The sequence below is a fragment of the Penicillium riverlandense genome (assembly GCF_028828495.1).
Source record: "Penicillium riverlandense strain IBT 135883 chromosome Unknown utg000001l_segment0_segment0, whole genome shotgun sequence".
Lineage (NCBI taxonomy): Eukaryota > Fungi > Ascomycota > Eurotiomycetes > Eurotiales > Aspergillaceae > Penicillium > Penicillium riverlandense.
In genome coordinates, this window is record NW_026643194.1 from 3,320,061 (window position 1) to 3,337,878 (window position 17,818).

Below are 17,818 nucleotides of genomic sequence, written 5' to 3' on the forward strand. Positions count from 1 at the left end.
ATCAGGTAGATGGCTTACTAGGAGCTGATACCCGGCCCAACACATCAGTTGATTCGTCGAAGAGATAGGAAATCTGACCATGTGTTGTTCTCCAACTAGCTAGTCAATGGGGTCTTAGATGAGAGGTGGGTTGTAGAAGGAAAACATAGCCTATAAACCTCGCTTCAGTTTTTGCCCCCATTTTATCTATTGTAATTAGGCCTTCCAGACACTGAAATGGGTATAAAATGCTGCGAGGATAGAGCGTTTCTGTCCTGAGCAGGCAATCTACAAAAAATAGAGACTTTTTCGCCCTAGTACCTTTCGCATTCGGCAACCAAAATGTCTCATCAAACTCCAATTGCCGTCATTGGCATGGGCTGTCGCCTCCCTGGAGGGGCTCATAGCCCTGAAGCACTGTGGGAGATGCTGTCAGAAGGACGAAGTGGATGGGGTGAGGTTCCTGCGGAACGGTGGAATTGGAAATCATTCTACCATCCTTACAACGAGGCAAAGGAGTCACTCAATTCCAAAAGCGGCTACTTCTTAAATCAGGATATTGGTGCATTTGATGCCAAATTCTTCAATATCGCCTCTTATGAGGCCCACGCTATGGATCCACAGCAGCGCATTCTGCTGGAAACCACGTACGAGGCACTCGAAAATGCGGGCATTCCACTGGAGAGTATCAAAGGTTCCAACACATGCGTCTACGTCGGAATTTATGCTCGAGACTACGATAGAATGGGTTTCAAGGATCTGCCGCAGATCACAAAACTTCACATCACTGGGACTGGAGAAGCAGTTGTCTCGAACCGGATCTCGTATTTATTTGATCTTAAGGGCGCCTCGGTCACTGTTGATACTGGTTGTGTGAGTGACATCCTTCATTTCCATCATACACTAGCTAACCCTGTCTTCTTTAGTCTGGTAGCATGGTTGCCTTGCATCAGGCGTGTCAAAACCTGAGGACTGGAGAGTCCAGCATGGCCATCGTGGGAGGAACTCAACTGCTTTTGCATCCTGATCAGGCAGTGGCCATGAGCATGGTTGGGTGAGCATAGCAGGATCTAGGATTGAGAGACTAAGCTGACAAAATCGTTAGCATGGTGAATCCTCATGGCCGATGCTATGTCTTTGACAGTCGGGGTTCGGGCTATGCTCGAGGAGAAGGTGTCGGGACAATTATCCTCAAGCGTCTGGACGACGCTATTGCAGCGGGCGATCCAATCCATGCAGTGATCCGTAATTCTGGGTTAAACCAGGACGGCAAGACAGCGGGAATATCTCTCCCGAGTCCAGATGCCCAGGCGGCGCTGATGAGATGGGTGTATTCGACTGCCGATGTCGACCCTCGAAACACCGTTTACGTCGAGGCCCATGGCACAGTAAGACTGGCTGTTCTTGTATATTTATTTGCTGATTCTGACATATTGTATAGGGAACTCAGGCTGGTAGGCTGGACCTTAAGCTCATCTCAGAAACAAACGCTTACCAAGTCTGAAACAGGTGACAATGCAGAGATCTCATCAATCAACGAAGTCTTTTGTGAAGAGGCAAAGAGAAAGTCCGATATTTATGTTGGCTCAATCAAGTCTAACATTGGACACTTGGAGGCCTCAAGCGGTATTGCGGGCATCATCAAGGGTATTATGATTGTCAAGAAAGGATTGATCCCACCCAATATCGATCTTGAGACCCCAAAGCCTAGTCTAAAACTGGATGAGCGCAAGATCAAGGTCAATACAAAAAATCAATTTCTGGAGCGCAAAACTAACGGGTTCCACACAGATTCCGCTTCAACTCACTCCGTTGCCAGAACCCGAGCAACCTGGTCCAAGCCGAGTGTCCCTGAACAGCTTTGGGTACGGTGGGACCAACGCACATGTTATTCTTGAACCATCTGGAAGCAGTACCGAATACTCAACACCTCAGGCCACATCAAATCATATCAATGGCAATTTAGAAGATAATGGCTTGATTAATGGAGTCAACGAGCATCGCAATGGGACTTCAAGCGATGAATTGGTTACAAATGGCGCTATTCAGGCCGGTCTTCCGCAATTATTCGTCCTCAATGCAGCATCCGAGAAGTCACTCCTGGAGTCTGCCAAAAATATACAGGACTGGATCTCAAACGGCGGGTTGGATAAGTACCAACTCGCTGATCTCTCCTACACATTGAATGTTCGGCGGTCACTCTTGCCGTTCAAAACGAGCCTAGTTGCGTCGACCAAGGATGAGCTCATGTCTGCCTTACAACCCAGCAATATTCGAGCTACCAAGCTCCCTCACTCAGTTTCAGTTGTCTTCGTGTTCACTGGACAAGGTGCACAATGGCATGCTATGGGTCGCGAGTTGATTAAACTGCCAGGCAGATTCAAAGACTCGATTTCAAAGTCAGACCGACTCATTCAGAGCTTCGGATGCCAATGGAGCTTGATTGAGGAGCTTTATAAAGACGAACAAACAACTAGAGTCGCAGACAGTGAACTGTCTCAACCCCTGACCACAGCTATTCAAATCGCTCTTGTCGATCTGCTTGCTACCTTTGGAATTGCACCTCAATGCGTCTGTGGCCACAGTTCTGGTGAGATTGGAGCGGCATACGCAGCCGGTGCTCTCACTCATGAAGCTGCAATTGAAATGTTAGTTTCCTTTATTACCTTACTGACATTGAATATGAGCTAACAGTAGTCGCAGTGCCTATCGAAGAGGCTTGTGTTCAACGGCAGCCAAGAAGGCCAACTCGGTTAAAGGCTCCATGCTGGCAGTTGGTATTGGCGAGAAAGAAGTTTTGCCCTATGTGCAGCAGACCACTAAGGGCTTGGTTACCGTTGCATGTGTCAACAGCCCCGAAAGCACTACCATTTCGGGCGACGAAGCCGCAATTGACGAACTGTCTGAGGTTCTGACCGGTCTCGGCATCTTCAACAGGAAGCTCAAGGTCGACACAGCTTACCACTCCCATCACATGAAGAAGATTGCGGATCAATATGTTCAATCGATTCAGCACGTTGTCACGGGCGTCCCTCAACCTGGTGTCACTTTTTACTCGTCGGTAACTGCCCACAAGAAGACATCTGACTTTGGGCCAGCGTACTGGACAGAGAACCTGGTTTCAAAGGTTAGATTCAGTGAGGCTTTGCAGCTCCTCGCCGAGGATATTGCTAGATCAAAACAGTCTACCAATGTGGCCAATATATTTGCCGAGATAGGGCCTCATGGGGCATTGTCGGGACCCATCCGGCAAATCTTGAGCAAGCTTAACACCCGCTCATTCAAGTTTTCCTATGTTTCCGCTCTGTCCCGAAACAAGCACGCTGTTCAGTCTGTTCTGGAACTGAGTGGAAAGTTTGTCGAGTGTGGATGCCCCGTTCAGTTTGAGAATGTTCTTGTTTTGAACGGCTCCGATGAACAGTGGAAAACCATTAGCGATCTGAGTCCCTACCCGTGGGATCATTCGCTGTCATACTGGTACGAATCGCGCATGAGCCGCGATCATCGCTTGCGGGAGTTTCCCTATCATGACCTTCTCGGACTTTTGGATGTTGCGAGTTCAATACACGAGCCCAGATGGCGGTACCATATCAATGTCGATTCTTCGCCCTGGCTGAGGGATCATGTCGTTGATGGCTTTATGATTTTCCCCGGCGCAGGGTATCTGTGCATGGCGATCGAAGCCATGAAGCAGCTTGTTCAACTCCGCAAGGTTCCGGGAGACATATCAAACTACATCCTGAGGAATGTGGTGCTATCCAAGCCTATTATCGTGCCTGATCAACGACCCGATAGTTTCACCCCTGATGTTGAAGTTCAAATCACCCTGAGCCGCATGAGGACCTCCGACGGGAGTCGATGGGAATCATTCCGAATCTTCTCCTATTCTCCAGAGGGGTCCGGAACTTGGCACGAGCACTGCTCCGGGCTTGTTTCTGTGGAAATGGCGTCCAAAGTAGATGAGGTCGAAGGAACAAGAGAGGAAGAATTCCTCGCTTCGTCGTACCGGGAAACCTTTGACGCGATTCGGCAGGCCTCCAATACCGAACTTGACCCCAAGAAGTTCTACGATGACCTGAAGGAGACAGGAAACAATTTCGGTCCCACATTTTCTGCCATCACTGAGATTCAGCTGGGAAAACGTGAAGGCTGTGCAAAGGTGGCCGTTCCAGATATCCCAGCCTGCATGCCTCGCCAGTTCCTGCAGCCACACGTCATCCACCCGGCAACTTTGGACGCGATAAACCAACTGTCTGTCGTGCTCTTCAAGAAAGAATGCATCAATGCGCCCCTAATGGCCACCTTTTTCAAGGAGATCATCATCTCGGCGGAAATTACATCGACTCCCGCAGATGAACTGCTCGTCGCTCTGAACATTGAACCCGAGGGTAGGCGCTCCGCATCTGGAAGCACCTTTGTTTTCCAGAAAAAGGAAGATTCGGACTTGTCTCTGGTGCTACATGCCACAGGCTTGCAATTGAAGGCCGTGGGTGAAGCCTTGTCTGAGGACGAGCAGACTCCATTCCATCGCAAGATGAGCTACAGAATGCAGTGGCAGCCTGATGTTGACCTGATGTCCCAGACTCAGCTTCAAGACATCCTCACCTCCACCACGCAGTCTCGTACAGCCATGCAGCAGCCCCTTGCTGTCGTTTCTGAGGAACTCGGTGTGGTCGAGAAACAGACTGTGGAGCAGAAACTTGCGCTGCTTGAGCGAGCGGCAGCAATATATCTGCGAGACGCTTTGTCGCAATTACCCGAAGATTTTGCAGGGAAGCCCGCACCACATCTTACCAAGCTGTTGGAATGGATGAGAGTATTCCACAAATCAGAGATCAGCAACGAGATGCTCAAGGGTCTTACCACTGTCGACGAGGACATAGTTCTCCAGAAGGCCCTGCTAGCGGGAATTGAGGGTCTGATGCTGTCTCGCATTGGGCTTAACCTTCCTGCTATTATCAACAACCAGATCGAGGCAAGCGAACTCATGCATGAGGATGGCTTGCTTTCCAAGTTCTATACAGAAGGCCTTTTTGCTCAAAACTACCAACACACGATTGAATACGTCAAGTCTCTTGCCTTCAAGAAGCCTCATATGAAGATCCTTGAAGTCGGTGCCGGCTTGGGAGAGCTAACACTTCCACTGCTGCGGGCGCTCGATCGGCCAGAGGGATTGATGGTAGGCCGCTATGAGTTCACCGATGTTACGTCGAAGTTGTTTGAGCAGGCTAAGCCTCTGCTCCAAGAATGGTCAAGCCGCTTGGACTTCAAAACTCTGGACCTTGACCTTGATCCGACAGACCAGGAGTTCTCAGCAGGGACATATGATCTCATCATTGCAACCAATTCCCTCTCTTGCACCAGCAGCACGTCAACGACATTGAGTTATATCCATAAACTGTTGAAACCAAGTGGAAAGCTTGTCTCCATTGAATTGACCCGTGCAACAGCAGCCCTTACAACAGTTCTCGGTACATTGCCAGGGTAAGTAAATGAGTCGATGTTTTGTTGACCAAAATCAGCTAACCATATCCCAGATGGTGGGCTGCTGAGGATGAGCGCCAGGATGGTCCTCTACTCTCCGAGACACAGTGGCATAGTGCTCTGGTTCAGAATGCTTTCAGCGGTGTTGACATTGCGACCAATGAACTCGATGGGCCAAAATCAAGAACTTCCATGATTGTGTCAACATCTTTGGACTCGGAATCCATTGAACACGATGCGCCTTCTGCGCGCGTGCACATCCTGGCCTCGGAATCTGCGTCGCCCTTGTTTCAAAGACTTGCAGAGGAATTGTCGACGGCACTCCAAGAGCTGGGCATCGAGAGCATCATATCTGCGTGGAACTTCCAAGAGTCCTTCGACCTGGACACTACGTATGTGGTATTGGATGATATGGACCATCCATTGTTACTTGACCCGTCGCCCGAAGAGTTCGAACAACTCAAAACGCTCTTCATCAGCAGCAGATCCCTCCTCTGGATCAACGCACAATCATCTGTATCTACAGAGGGAACTGCGGCGAAGGGTCTGGTGAATGGAATGGCCCGCGTAGCACGACGTGAAAACGAGGGCATCAAGTTCATCACCTTAGATGTACAGGAGGGCATTGTCGACTTTGGGCCAGAACTTATCAAGACAGTTCTGGAGATTGCTACTGCTTGCTTCTGGCCCACGTCTGAATCGCAAAGGTCCAATGAGCATGAATATGCTATCTGCAATGGTCTCGTCCATATTCCTCGAGTACAGCCCGATACCAAGTTCAACGAATGGATTGACCAGGCTGTTGGCAGCGACCGGCTTGATATCTGCCCATATCAAGAGGAGGGTCGCGCGCTGAAGCTTCATGTCGAGACACCGGGTCTCCTGAGCAGTCTCAGATTTGTGGACGATGACTCCATCACGGCCGATCTGTCTCCAGAGGAGGTGGAAATCGAGGCCAGGGCGTATGGCATCAACTTCAAGGACGTCTTCATCGCTCTGGGCCAGATGCTCCCTGGTATCAACATGGTCGGTGAGGTGGCTGGCGTCGTCACCGCCGTGGGATCATCAATGCAGTCGCGGTACAAGGTTGGAGACCGAGTCGCGGGTGTCGGAGCGCAGCCATTCACCAGTCGGGCCCGGGTCAAGGGCTTGATGGCCTGCTCGCTCCCTGACTCTATTTCATTTGCGTCTGGCGCATCCATTCCCATTATCTTCATGACGGCCTACCACTGCATATTTGAAGTCGCAAGACTTCAGAAAGGGCAAACTATTCTGATTCATGCTGGATCAGGAGGTGTTGGTCAAGCGGCAATCCAATTCGCACAACATATTGGAGCAGAAATCTTTGCGACTGTGGGCAGCACCGCTAAGAAGCAGTTACTGATCGACGAATACAACATCCCCGAGAGCCATGTCTTCTCGACCAGGTCAAGGACCTTCAAGCATGGTGTTCTGCGTCTCACCAAAAACAAGGGCGTGGATGTGGTTCTCAACTCCCTCTCTGGAGAATGGCTGAATGATTCCTGGGAATGTGTTGCTCCGCTCGGCACATTTGTGGAAATCGGTAAGAGTGATATCTACAAGCGAAGTCACTTGAGCATGGTGCCCTTCGACCGCAGTGTGACCTTTGCAGCTGTGGATCTGGTTGTTCTCTTCGAGACTCAGATGGAGCGGATGAATGAAGAGTTCAAGAAGGTGATGTCTATGTTTGAGACGGGCATCCTTGCACCTGTGTCTCCGGTAACGACCTATCCTGTTTCCAAGATCGAGGAGGCCTTCCGCCTGATTGCATCGCGCAAACATACCGGAAAGGTCGTGGTGGAGGCGGAGCCTGGTGCTACGGTCAAGGCCGTCTTGGGCAGACCAGCACCGCTACAGCTGGATCCCGCAGGAAGCTATGTTGTTGCTGGTGGTCTGGGAGATCTTGGTAAGAGGATCTGTCGGCTGCTGGCAACCCATGGAGCCAAGCATGTGGTGACCCTTTCCCGTCGGGAATTGTCTCAAGATGACAGACAGGTGTTTGAGAATGAGATCAATGAGCTCGGATGCATGCTGCACATCGTCAAGTGTGACATTACGGACAAGACCTCAGTTCAGCAAGCAGAGGGATACTGCAGAGAAAACCTGCCGCCTGTCAAGGGAGTCATCCATGCAGGCATGGTTTTGCGAGTAAGAACCTTTGTAATTATTTTGTGCGTAAGATGCTGACCTAGATACTTCCAGGACCACCCAATCGAACTCATGACACCCGAGGACTACACACAAGCGACTAAGCCCAAGACACAGGGTACAATCAACTTGCACTCGAGCTTACAAAGTCCAGACCTTGACTTCTTTATCACACTCTCTTCCATCACCTGCATCATCGGCAAAACCGGCCAGGCCAACTATTCCGCAGGAAACGCATTCCAAGATGCATTTGCTCATGCGCATGCTGGCAAATCCCACACTCAATATATCTCGCTCAATCTGGGAGCCATAGACGGATCAGAAGCCATTACATCCCTGCCAGTCCGGCAGCAGGAACTGATGCGCCAAGGTGCTATCTTGGTGAAATTCGAAGAGCTGTTCAAGTTGCTGGAGTACTCAATGGGGCCTCAGGCTCGTCGGGACAATTGTGTTCAGACCATCACGGGCTTCGACCGGCAATCTATGGAAACGGTTCAGGACACATTCGGGCTCAGTAACCCTCTGTTCAGTCAGGTTCCGTACCTTTCAGAGCAGCAAAACTCAGGAGATGGGTCTTCAGACAAGGTGGACACTGAAAAGGCCATCCGTAATGCAGCGTCAATCTCCGAGGCCGAGGAGATTATCACGCACGCCATCGCTGAGAAGTTTGCGCTGTTCATGGACCGAGCCCTGGAGGATGTCAACCTGGACCAGTCTCTCGCCGCCTTTGGTCTTGACTCGCTCGTCTCGATCGAGTTGAAGAACTGGATGGTCCGCACCTTCCAGGTGACGCTGCAGACATCGGAAATTGCCGATGCACTGAGCGTCGTGGCACTTGCAAAGACAATCACTTCCCGGTCCAAACTGATCAGCGATAAGCTGCGCGGTATCACGACCGAGTCTGAGCAGCCGGAAGACGTACCTATGCAGACAGAGGAGCGATCAACAGAAGAGGAGAAGATTCAGCCAAACCACTCCTTTGAGTGCTGCCGGTATGCAAAGGATCTCCCCAGACAGCCTCTGATGGATCTAGACGAGGCGCTCGACATGGTCCTTTCAAGCACGCGGCACTTCGCCTCAGGCGTTGAATACGACAACATCAAGCAAGCAGTTCTCAACTTCCGGGATCCTGCAAGCACAGGACGCCAGCTTTACGCCCAACTTCAAGCCCAGGCAAACGATCCAGCAGTCGAGAGCTGGATCGCTGACTTGGTCACAGACGCGCTGTTCCTCAAGAAACGATTCCCCCTGGTCCCGATGTCGAGCTTCTTCGCCTCGCACCACGACAATCCCACGCCGCAGGGCCAAGCAGAAAGAGCAGCGCTGATTGCGACGACGGCCTTCCGGTTCAAGGAAGCCGTTGAGGCAGGCTCGCTCGAACCGCACTGGTATTTCCATATCCCGTCCTGCACGTCCTCATGGGATTGGCTCTTCAACACAATCCGCGAGCCGCACCTGGATATCGACCAGATGAAGAAGTACCCCGGTAACGACTACTGCGTTGTTCTGAGACGGGGCCATGTCTTCAGTGTGCCTCTCAAGGCAGGGAATGAAGTGGTGCCGTACGCGAGAATCAAGGCCACATTCGATGGCATCTTGGAGAAAGTCCAGGATGAAGGCGTGTGGACTGGTATCTTGACCAACGACAATCGGGATTCCTGGGCCACGGTAGGTTCTTTTCCCGTCAACCAATGCTCCTAACTAATGCACACATATAGATCCGCGAGAGGCTCATCTCCATGAACAGCGCGAACGCAGAGTATATCCGTGTAATCGAACAAGCCGCATTTGTGCTCTGCCTCGACGAAGGCGCCCCAACCACCGGACCAGAGCATGTTCGCAAGGCGTTCCTAGGCGATGGGTTCAACCGCTGGTTCGACAAGGGCCTGCAATTTACAGTCTGTGAAAACGGCTCCTCTGGCTACATCGTTGAGCACTCCAAGATCGACGGACTAACCGTGCACCGCATGAACGAGTGGATTCACGAAGCCATCCGCGGACATACCCCCGAAACCCAGGCCAACGGCTCAAACGGGGCATTGCCAGCTATCCAACTGACCGAATACACTCTCACCACAACCCCCGAGATTGACACGCACATGCAGACACTGCGACAAGAGCACATCCAAGTGACATCGGCCCGGGAATACGGCTACACAACCCTAAAGCACTTTGGCAAAAACCTTCTCGCCGCACACGGGTGCCCGATCAAATCCGTCTTCGATGTGACAATCCAACTAGCCAGCAAGCTGTATTTCGGCCACAACCCAGCCTCATGGGAGCCGATGTCCATGGCTCACTTCCACAAGGGCCGAACAGAGATCTTCCAAGGCGTGCTAGCATCCGTGGGACAGTTCTGCGCCACAGCAGTCGACGACAACATTTCCACTCTCGACAAGCGCGAGATGCTCATCCACGCTGCGAACGAATACACGGCTGGTCTGCAGGTTTGTGGAAAGGGGAGCAATTACTTCCGGCTTCTGACTGTACTGGAGACGATGTGGCCGGCTGGACAGCCGTTGGCGCCGCTGTTTACGGATCCCGTTTGGCTGAGGACGTATCCCCGGTTTATTATGTCTGGGTTGACGGATGGCGGGTCTTTGGATTCGGCGTTTGCGTTGATTGATCCCGAGGGTGTGTGGGTGTGCTATTCTATCTGGGAAGAGGAGTAAGTCTTTGTTTTTCTCTGCGTTACTCTGTGCTATAAGGGATGCTGACTCGGTTTCTAGGGCTCGGTTCTCGGTCGTAGGACCCACGGGGCAGGTTGCTCGGTTTGAGAAGGCGCTGGATGAAGCCTCTGTTATTGTGAAGGGGCTGGTGGAATCGAAGTAGGTTGGTGAGTGGGTGGACTGCTGAAGTTGGGGACCATGGAAGAGATTGACCCAACCCGGATCCAAGTACGAGGAGAGGAGGGTGACAAAAGAACAAATCAATTCCTGCTCAGACGGACACAAAGCCGAGCCATGCTAAATAGTATAAAAACAGAGAGCCATTAGATATGAGTACAATGGGACAGACCGCACCACCATGAGATATAGATGATTCTCGAATCCCCCCCCGTTTTCCGCTCTGGTTTTTTCTTCTCGATACTGTCTTGTTTTTCCCCTTCTTCAACCCCCAATCCAAGCTATTTCTATAAATTTAACCGGTCACCTTGAAGATCGCCTCGGCAAGTCTCTTCACGTTGCCGGAGGTGATACCAGCGACGGAGATACGGCCGTCCTTGGTAGCGTACACGGAATGCTCCTTGGCAAGGACATCCATCTGCTCGGGCTTGAGACCGGTGTAGGCGAACATGCCGATCTGGCTGGTGATGTGGGACCAGTCGTGCTTGCTGCCGAGCTGCTCAAGGTTGGTGCGCAGAAGCGAGCGCATCTCGATGATGCGGTCCGCCATGCCCTTGACCTCCCCGAGCCACTGCTGGTTCAGCTCCGGGTCGTTCATGATGGTGGAAGCAACGCGGGCGCCGTGGATGGGCGGGTTGGAGTAGAAGGGCCGGATGAGGATCTTGATCTGCGATTCGACGCGCTTCTTCTCCTCGGCAGACTCGCAGACCAGCGAGAAGGCGCCGACCCGCTCGCCGTACAGACCCATGTTCTTGGCGAAACTCTGGCACAGAGCGATGTTGTGGCCCTCCTTGACGAAGTGGCGCGGCGCAAAGGCGTCCTTGTCGGCGTTGCCGCTGGCAAAGCCCTGGTAGGCCATGTCGAAGAAGGCGAAGTGGCCCTTCTCCTTCATCACGTCGCTGATCTGGCGCCACTGGGCCTCGGTGGGGTCGACACCGGTAGGGTTGTGCGCGCAGGCGTGGAGAAGGATGATGCTGTTGTTCGGAGCGGCCTTGATATCGGCGATCAGACCCTCAAAGTCCAGGCCGATGGTGTCCTTGTTGTAGTAGCGGTACTTCTCAACTTCGAGACCGGCATCCTTGAAGACGGCGTTGTGGTTGGCCCAGCTGGGGTTAGGCAGGTAGACCTTCTTCGCGTTCGGGTAGAAGCGCTGCAGGAACGCGCCGCCAATGCGCAGCGCACCGGTGCCGGAGATGGTCTGGGTGATGACCAGGCGGTTGTCCTTGATCACGGGGGAGTCGGAGCCGTAGGCCAGCTCGGCAGCGGCGTTGGTGAAGGCGGGCACACCGGTGATGCCGGCGTACTCCTTGTCGAAGCGCGACGCAACGACCTTGTCCTCGGCGGTGCGAACAGAGGGCAGAACGTATGGCTTGCCCTTGTCATCGCCTGATGAAATCCAATCCCATTAGCAAGCCTGGAACAAATGTGTGTACTGTGGAAAAGCTTACGGTACGCGCCCACACCCAGGTTAATCTTCTCCTTGAAGGAGTCGGCCTTGAATGCTTCGGTGATTCCGAGAATGGCATCCTAGCACGCGACCAGAGAATTAGCATTGAGCCAGTAGTGGAATTGACCACCGCGAGCTTGACTCACAGGAGGACCCTGGGGAACATTGGCCCAGGCCGAAGCATGTCTGGCACCGATGACGACGGTGCGCAAGTTGGCCTCACGGGAGGCAGCCGAGCGGCTGGCGACTCTCAGAGTGGAGAGCATGGTGGATGGGCAGATACAGAAAAGAAAGAACCAAAAATTGAGCTGGAAACAATAGGGAATGGAAGATGGAAAACCAAGGGGCAAGGGAAGAACCGGGAAGGGCGAACAATAAATGGTCGGAGATGCTGCGGTGGACAGGCCTGACTCATGTGGGTGTAGGAGTACTTCTCCCGTCATAGACATTTATACTACGAACTAAGTACCGGTACATCGTGCCCGGCGAGAACAGCGCCCGAGCGGGATTGGCTGATTGCACCGGGTAAATTGCATACGCCGGTAAATACCAGAAGTATGAGCTGGAGATGGACTTTCCACTACAAAATGTTACCGACCACAACCATTCGGTTTGGATAGCATATACAATTCTCTTCAAAGAATTCATACCTCAAATAGTCATCATCATCACCATCTTCATCATCCTGATACTACCGATGCCTCGTTCCCTGACGGCCCTCTCCGATCGCGCGACATCGGGCGACGCCTCCCGGTGAGCTGAACTAGGCTGGCTCCACTCTCTCCTCACACCGAGTTGGGGTAAATACAGACGTATGACATGCACATGGAGAGATGGAGACAATGTTTTTGCTGATTGTCCTGTTCGCAATCGGCATGGGAGCAGACCGGTAGGATTGCCAACATGCCAATAAAACCTGGGCCTAAAATGCGCAGCAACAAAACACCAACCCGGGCACCAGGAAAGGGGCCGGAAGTTGAGTGCCCTGCCCGACTTTGGGGGGATTTTTGAGGGAATATCCCCCACACGCGGAGACTGATGAACCCGGGTCGACTCGGGGCAAAATACATAATCTAAAACGCAACTCGGGAGGACATGACCGAAACAGCAAGGCTTTAGGGCTGTCATATCGTGGATAGGTCACTCTAGTTATGTACACAATAATAATAATCGGTCTAGCCCAGGCGCACACCGGCCTGGCCCTTCTTGCGCGCCGTCGCCCCCATGGCATTGTTCATGCCGGTATGCTGGCTGCTATCCAGAGCGCTCATGGCCTCGCGCTTCTTCTCTTCCTCGATCTTCTTGAGCCGCTTCTCCGTCTTCATCTTGCCGCTGCCCTTGCCGTGGAACTGGTGGCTAAGGTGCTTAAAGGCCTCCTTCTGGTTCATCGCGCGGCCGAACTCATCCACGTACCGCAGCTGGACGTCGGGCTTGTAGTCGCGGTTGAACATCTCGGCCGACTGGCGCGCGTCCTGCTGGTCGCGCTGCTTGTTGACGCCGCGGGCATACTCCTCGCGCTCGCGGGCGGACATGCGGTCCAGTTTGCCGGACGCGCGGTCTCGCTCGCGCTGCTGGCGAGCCCGCTTCTCGCCTTCTGTCTCGCGGTTGGCCTTCTCCTGCAGGAAGCGCTGTCGGTCGCGCATGAGCGACACATGGTCGGCGCTGTCTGTTCCTTTCACCAGACCGCGCTGCTTCAGCATGGACAAGGTAGCTCCCAGACCCTGATCCAGGGTGGCTTCTTCCTCGAGTCCGGTACCGGTAATCTCCGGTTGGGATTGAGACTCCTCGCGCTTGATGCGCTCTTTGAGGGCTGTGAGATCCTCCTCGTCATCGATGGCAGCCATCACCACGTCCCCATCTGCTGTCTCTTCCTCGGGCTCGGGCTTGACAGCAGCTTCCTCGTTGGTAGGCTCTTCAGTAGAAGTCCGTCGTCTCTGTTCCCGTTCGGGCATCGTAGGTTTCTGTAGATTGGAGACAAACTCCGAGGTTTCGTCGATCACTAGTCCTGGCTCCTCTGCGTTCTCCTCGGGGGTTTCCACCTCCATGGGGGTCTGCGATTCCTCTTCTCGCAATTGCCGGGCGAGGTCCTCTGGGCGCATCTTCTTGCGTTTCTTGAAGGCCATCCGCCGCTGGGCAGCGAGGGATGCTTGGAGATCGTCGTCGTCTACAAACGAAACGTCCTCGTTGAACTTTTTCCGAGGTGCAGCCTCCACGGGCGTCGAGTCCATCTCCATCTCCGAGGGTCCTCCGTTGGGGGTACCCTCCGATTCAGCCGGAGTGACAATATCTTCGTCGTCGATGATGGTCCTTTGCCGGGTTGACTTGGCCTTCTTCTTCTTGGGCTTTTTGATTTTGACCTCGCTGATATCCATATAATCAGAAGCAGGCACCTCAGGCTCGAAGTCAAGGCTGATGATATTATTCTTCAGGCGATCAGACACCTCCTGCCGCTTGGCTTCTCGTTCCTCCACAGACGAGCCCTGGGCATCGAGGGTGAACCGCTTCCGCTTCTTGCCCTCGATCTCCTCATCGTACTGCGAAAGGATCCCCGTATTCTCCGCCGTTGGATCGTAGACCGGCTTGCGCTTCTTCAGGTCGAGCTTCTCCTGTGTCTTCTCCTTCTCCACCAGGTTGATATCCTGTAGCTCATCGGCCTCCTCCTCATCATCCACCGCCACATCCTTAAGCGTAAGGATGTGGTCCTCTTCGCCCTCAAAGTCCACCACATTATGCCCGACCTTGATGCCCGCCAGATCCGCAGCCGTGTACTCCGCAGCGCGCTCTCGCTCCTCCAGTTCCTCCGCGAGTTTGCGCGCGCGCTCTTTCTCGATTTTCTTTTGTCGTTTCTTCGATTGCGTCAGCCAGGTTTTGGTATCCATCTCGTCACCAGCGGACTCGCCCAGCGTCGCCCCCCTAGTTTCTTGTTTCGCTGGGCGATGTCGCGGGCCCGCTTGATGGCGGCATTCTTCTCTTCGCGTCGCTTCTTGGCCTCGGCGTCATCTTGTAGCTTTTTCCAGTTATCGTAGCCTTGCGCTTGTCGGGTCTCAACTGTGCTGGCAGGCTCCTCTTCTTCGCCGGATGAACTATCGCCGTCCTCTTTGAACACAGGACCGGCGCCGGGGACGGGGAGGGGCTTCAGCCCGAGAGCCGCGCGGATTTTGTTGTTCTGCTCGATGGAGAGAGCGTCCGCCATGGCGAGGGGTGTGGTGGGAGTGGGAGGGTGAGTGAGTGAATGAATCAGAGAGACGACGACCAACTGATACAGGATATCACGTGCCCACCCAAAAAGGTTAGCGCCACCACGCTAAGCCAGCCCCAAAACCAAAATTTTCTTTTTCTTTTCTTCTTCTTCTTCTCTACCGAACATCACATCCACAGATCTGTGTCCAGTGTTCCCGTCCACGAGCTCTTCGGAGCCACCGTGTATCGGTCGCAGCGCTGGACAGTTCGACGACTAATGGAGCCATCAATCCCCATCTGTGTGGCATTTTATACGGTCCGGTCGACAGATCTCAGATTAAATGTTTGCGCCAGGATGTGAACTCGGGTCTTGAGCTCCCCCTTTCGGGGGGTGAGCTCGTCCTGAGCCCTGCGCGTAGACGGCGTCATATTCCTCTTCTCTTCGCCGACTGGCCGTTGGCTTGTGAGGCTAGAGAAAAACCATGACTAGCCTACATTCTTATATTTCCTATTTACATAGTGTAGTCGGGCTTGCCTGTTGTAGAACTTGTGATATGGACGTCATGATCATTATGGTCTATGCTATGGCTATGCATATCTACAGCAACTTCAAGTGCCCCGTCACCTGGTCGACCACACTCTTCGGTCCCAAAACACCCAACACCGTCCGACTGCCACTCGCAATCTGCGTCCGCCCAGCATCCTGGATAACGCGCGCGCAAAGACCCAGACTCATAGCCTGCGCCTGCATGACCAGCAATTCCTCCTCCGACTTGACCTGCAATGCGATCTTGGCCTGTCCGCCTTGCTCCCAGCGGCGCAGAATCGGCGAGTCTGGCGAGTGTGCGAGGAAGTATTTGTAGCAGGCGAGGGTGGCGTGGGAGCACTGAGCGGCGATTTTACCTACCCGCAAATAAAATAGTGAGCAATAAGTAACACAATAATGTGCCTGGGAAGGAGACGGAGAAAATCCATACCCTTGGTCATGCCCAGATCCATCCGGACAACCAGCACGAGCTTGACCTCCTCGGCGTTCTCCTTGAAATTGGCCAGTTCCTCGCCATTGCCTTCGTCCTCTTCATCGCTAGCGTCGTCGTCCTCGTATTCTTCATCGGAAGAGTCCCGGTGGACGCGCACGTTGTAGCTATTCGGCCAGCCCTCTTTTTCTTTGAGAAAGTTCAGCGACGCGCCTTGGCCGATGAAGTACCCCGTCACGCCGGCGATGATGGCCGTGGCGATCACGTAGGCGGTGGTGGTGGGAGGGAGGCGGTCTAGTGAGACCGGTGCTGCCATGTTGTACAAGCTTGCTGGAAGGACCAAGTTGGGGTTGGGAGGGATGAGAGGAAAGTTTATCTGGGGGAGTGAGTCGGGTCCACCGCCTTGGACAGGGTACAGGAAGTATCACCGCGGGATGATCGCGGCACCTAAACCGGAACTGGAAGGGCCGTGAAATCGGGTACTAGAGTTGTTAAAATTGATGGTGATACATGTATGGAGAGACGCAATTAGGAAAAAGTGGATTAAATTAGAACTATCAAAGACAGCAGTAGATCCCTTTTCGCTGACACTGTAGTACATCCCACCGACCAACCAACCCAACCCGTACACAGAACCGTCCTATATGTACAACCATACAAACGCAATCTAGTTCGCGCTCCCAGCCGGGGTAGGCCGTTGCTGCGGGGCGCCAACATTGCCCATGCGGCGGCTCCTGTGGTTGATATTAGAACGGGCGACAACAAAAAATAAGACAGGACGAAAACTCACATGAAGGTACGGCTGAAGAAGGAGATACCGATCATGAACATCCAGCTAGGGATGGCACCGAGAGCCCAGATGAGGTAGCCCAGGGGAATGTTCAGCTTGTACTGGGCGAGCCAGCCATCGATGGGGTGCAGGGCACCCTCATAGGGGGCGATCTCATTATACAACTGCTTTCCGTGGATCTGGTAGATCTCATTGGGGGTGACGGTCGTCGTGTTGAGGTAGAAGATGTGGAGAGGAGTGGACGGCCGGGCCTCGCCGGCCTGGGGAGCCTTGGGAACATGAAAGTAGAAGATGGAGGGAGCGCCGGCGGACCAGATGGAGCACAGGATGGAGTTCGACTCGCAGTCCACGAAACCGAGATGCGGCGAGGTGGGGTCCGCAGCGAACAGGAGAGTGGATTCCTGATGGAAGGAGAATGGTTAGTGATCGAGCCGTTCATCTCCGGCCTGTCAGCACGACTCACCTGGAAGGCCTTGTCGGCCAGTTCGCAGCGACCGAAGCAGCTCTTGTTCCCACCCGTGATGTAGACCATCCAATCCTCCTCCGTAAGCCCGGGGGCGAGGAGGTCCTGCCAGTTGCTCATATCGACCGTCGTGACGTGACTCTCGCTGACCTTCTCGGCCATCTTCTCGATAGGGGCATTGGCAGCCTGGGGAGCCGACGGCACGAAGGACTTGGCCTTGTTGAACCATCCCTGCACGCGGTCGGCAAGAGGGACCTGCTCCTGGGCCAGGGCCAGGGCCGGAAGGAGGGCGACGATGGAGGTGAAGCGCATCTTGCGGGCTACGGTGGAGTTAGTCTGGGGTCAGTCGCAGATAGGGGGTGGTGGAGAAGGGAGGGTCGCAAGAGTAGGGTTGGAAGCGAAAGGGGAGGAACGGACCTGTGATCAGAATACAAAAGAGCGATACTAGACACCAGAAGAATTGACACAAGGATGGATGGATGA

General features: G+C 53.5%; 5 protein-coding genes across 5 annotated transcripts; 1 reads left to right on the plus strand and 4 right to left on the minus strand.

Annotated features, from left to right (window-relative positions):
- Positions 1 to 321: 321 nt before the first annotated feature.
- Positions 322 to 10,464, plus strand: N7474_001352 (Highly reducing polyketide synthase sdnO; the record flags this gene model as incomplete). The annotated part of the gene is made up of 9 exons (XM_057192767.1): positions 322 to 852; positions 906 to 1,033; positions 1,085 to 1,718; positions 1,771 to 2,627; positions 2,683 to 5,463; positions 5,517 to 7,632; positions 7,687 to 9,300; positions 9,351 to 10,300; positions 10,362 to 10,464. 9 exons carry the CDS (start codon positions 322 to 324, stop codon positions 10,462 to 10,464), a joined length of 9,714 nt encoding a protein of 3,237 aa, XP_057057720.1.
- A 309-nt stretch (positions 10,465 to 10,773) lies between these two features.
- On the minus strand, positions 10,774 to 12,191 carry N7474_001353 (aspartate aminotransferase; the record flags this gene model as incomplete). The annotated part of the gene is made up of 3 exons (XM_057192768.1): positions 10,774 to 11,864; positions 11,927 to 12,005; positions 12,072 to 12,191. 3 exons carry the CDS (start codon positions 12,189 to 12,191, stop codon positions 10,774 to 10,776), a joined length of 1,290 nt encoding a protein of 429 aa, XP_057057721.1.
- A 909-nt stretch (positions 12,192 to 13,100) lies between these two features.
- On the minus strand, positions 13,101 to 15,118 carry N7474_001354 (U4/U6-U5 snRNP complex subunit SNU66; the record flags this gene model as incomplete). The annotated part of the gene is made up of 2 exons (XM_057192769.1): positions 13,101 to 14,771; positions 14,813 to 15,118. The coding sequence occupies 2 exons, from the start codon at positions 15,116 to 15,118 to the stop codon at positions 13,101 to 13,103; spliced, it is 1,977 nt and encodes a 658-aa protein (XP_057057722.1).
- A 585-nt stretch (positions 15,119 to 15,703) lies between these two features.
- Positions 15,704 to 16,398, minus strand: N7474_001355 (aminoacyl-tRNA hydrolase PTH2; the record flags this gene model as incomplete). Its single annotated transcript, XM_057192770.1, has 2 exons — positions 15,704 to 16,008; positions 16,083 to 16,398. The coding sequence occupies 2 exons, from the start codon at positions 16,396 to 16,398 to the stop codon at positions 15,704 to 15,706; spliced, it is 621 nt and encodes a 206-aa protein (XP_057057723.1).
- A 351-nt stretch (positions 16,399 to 16,749) lies between these two features.
- Positions 16,750 to 17,647, minus strand: N7474_001356 (uncharacterized protein; the record flags this gene model as incomplete). Its single annotated transcript, XM_057192771.1, has 3 exons — positions 16,750 to 16,816; positions 16,873 to 17,273; positions 17,336 to 17,647. 3 exons carry the CDS (start codon positions 17,645 to 17,647, stop codon positions 16,750 to 16,752), a joined length of 780 nt encoding a protein of 259 aa, XP_057057724.1.
- Between the last annotated feature and the right edge of the window lie 171 nt (positions 17,648 to 17,818).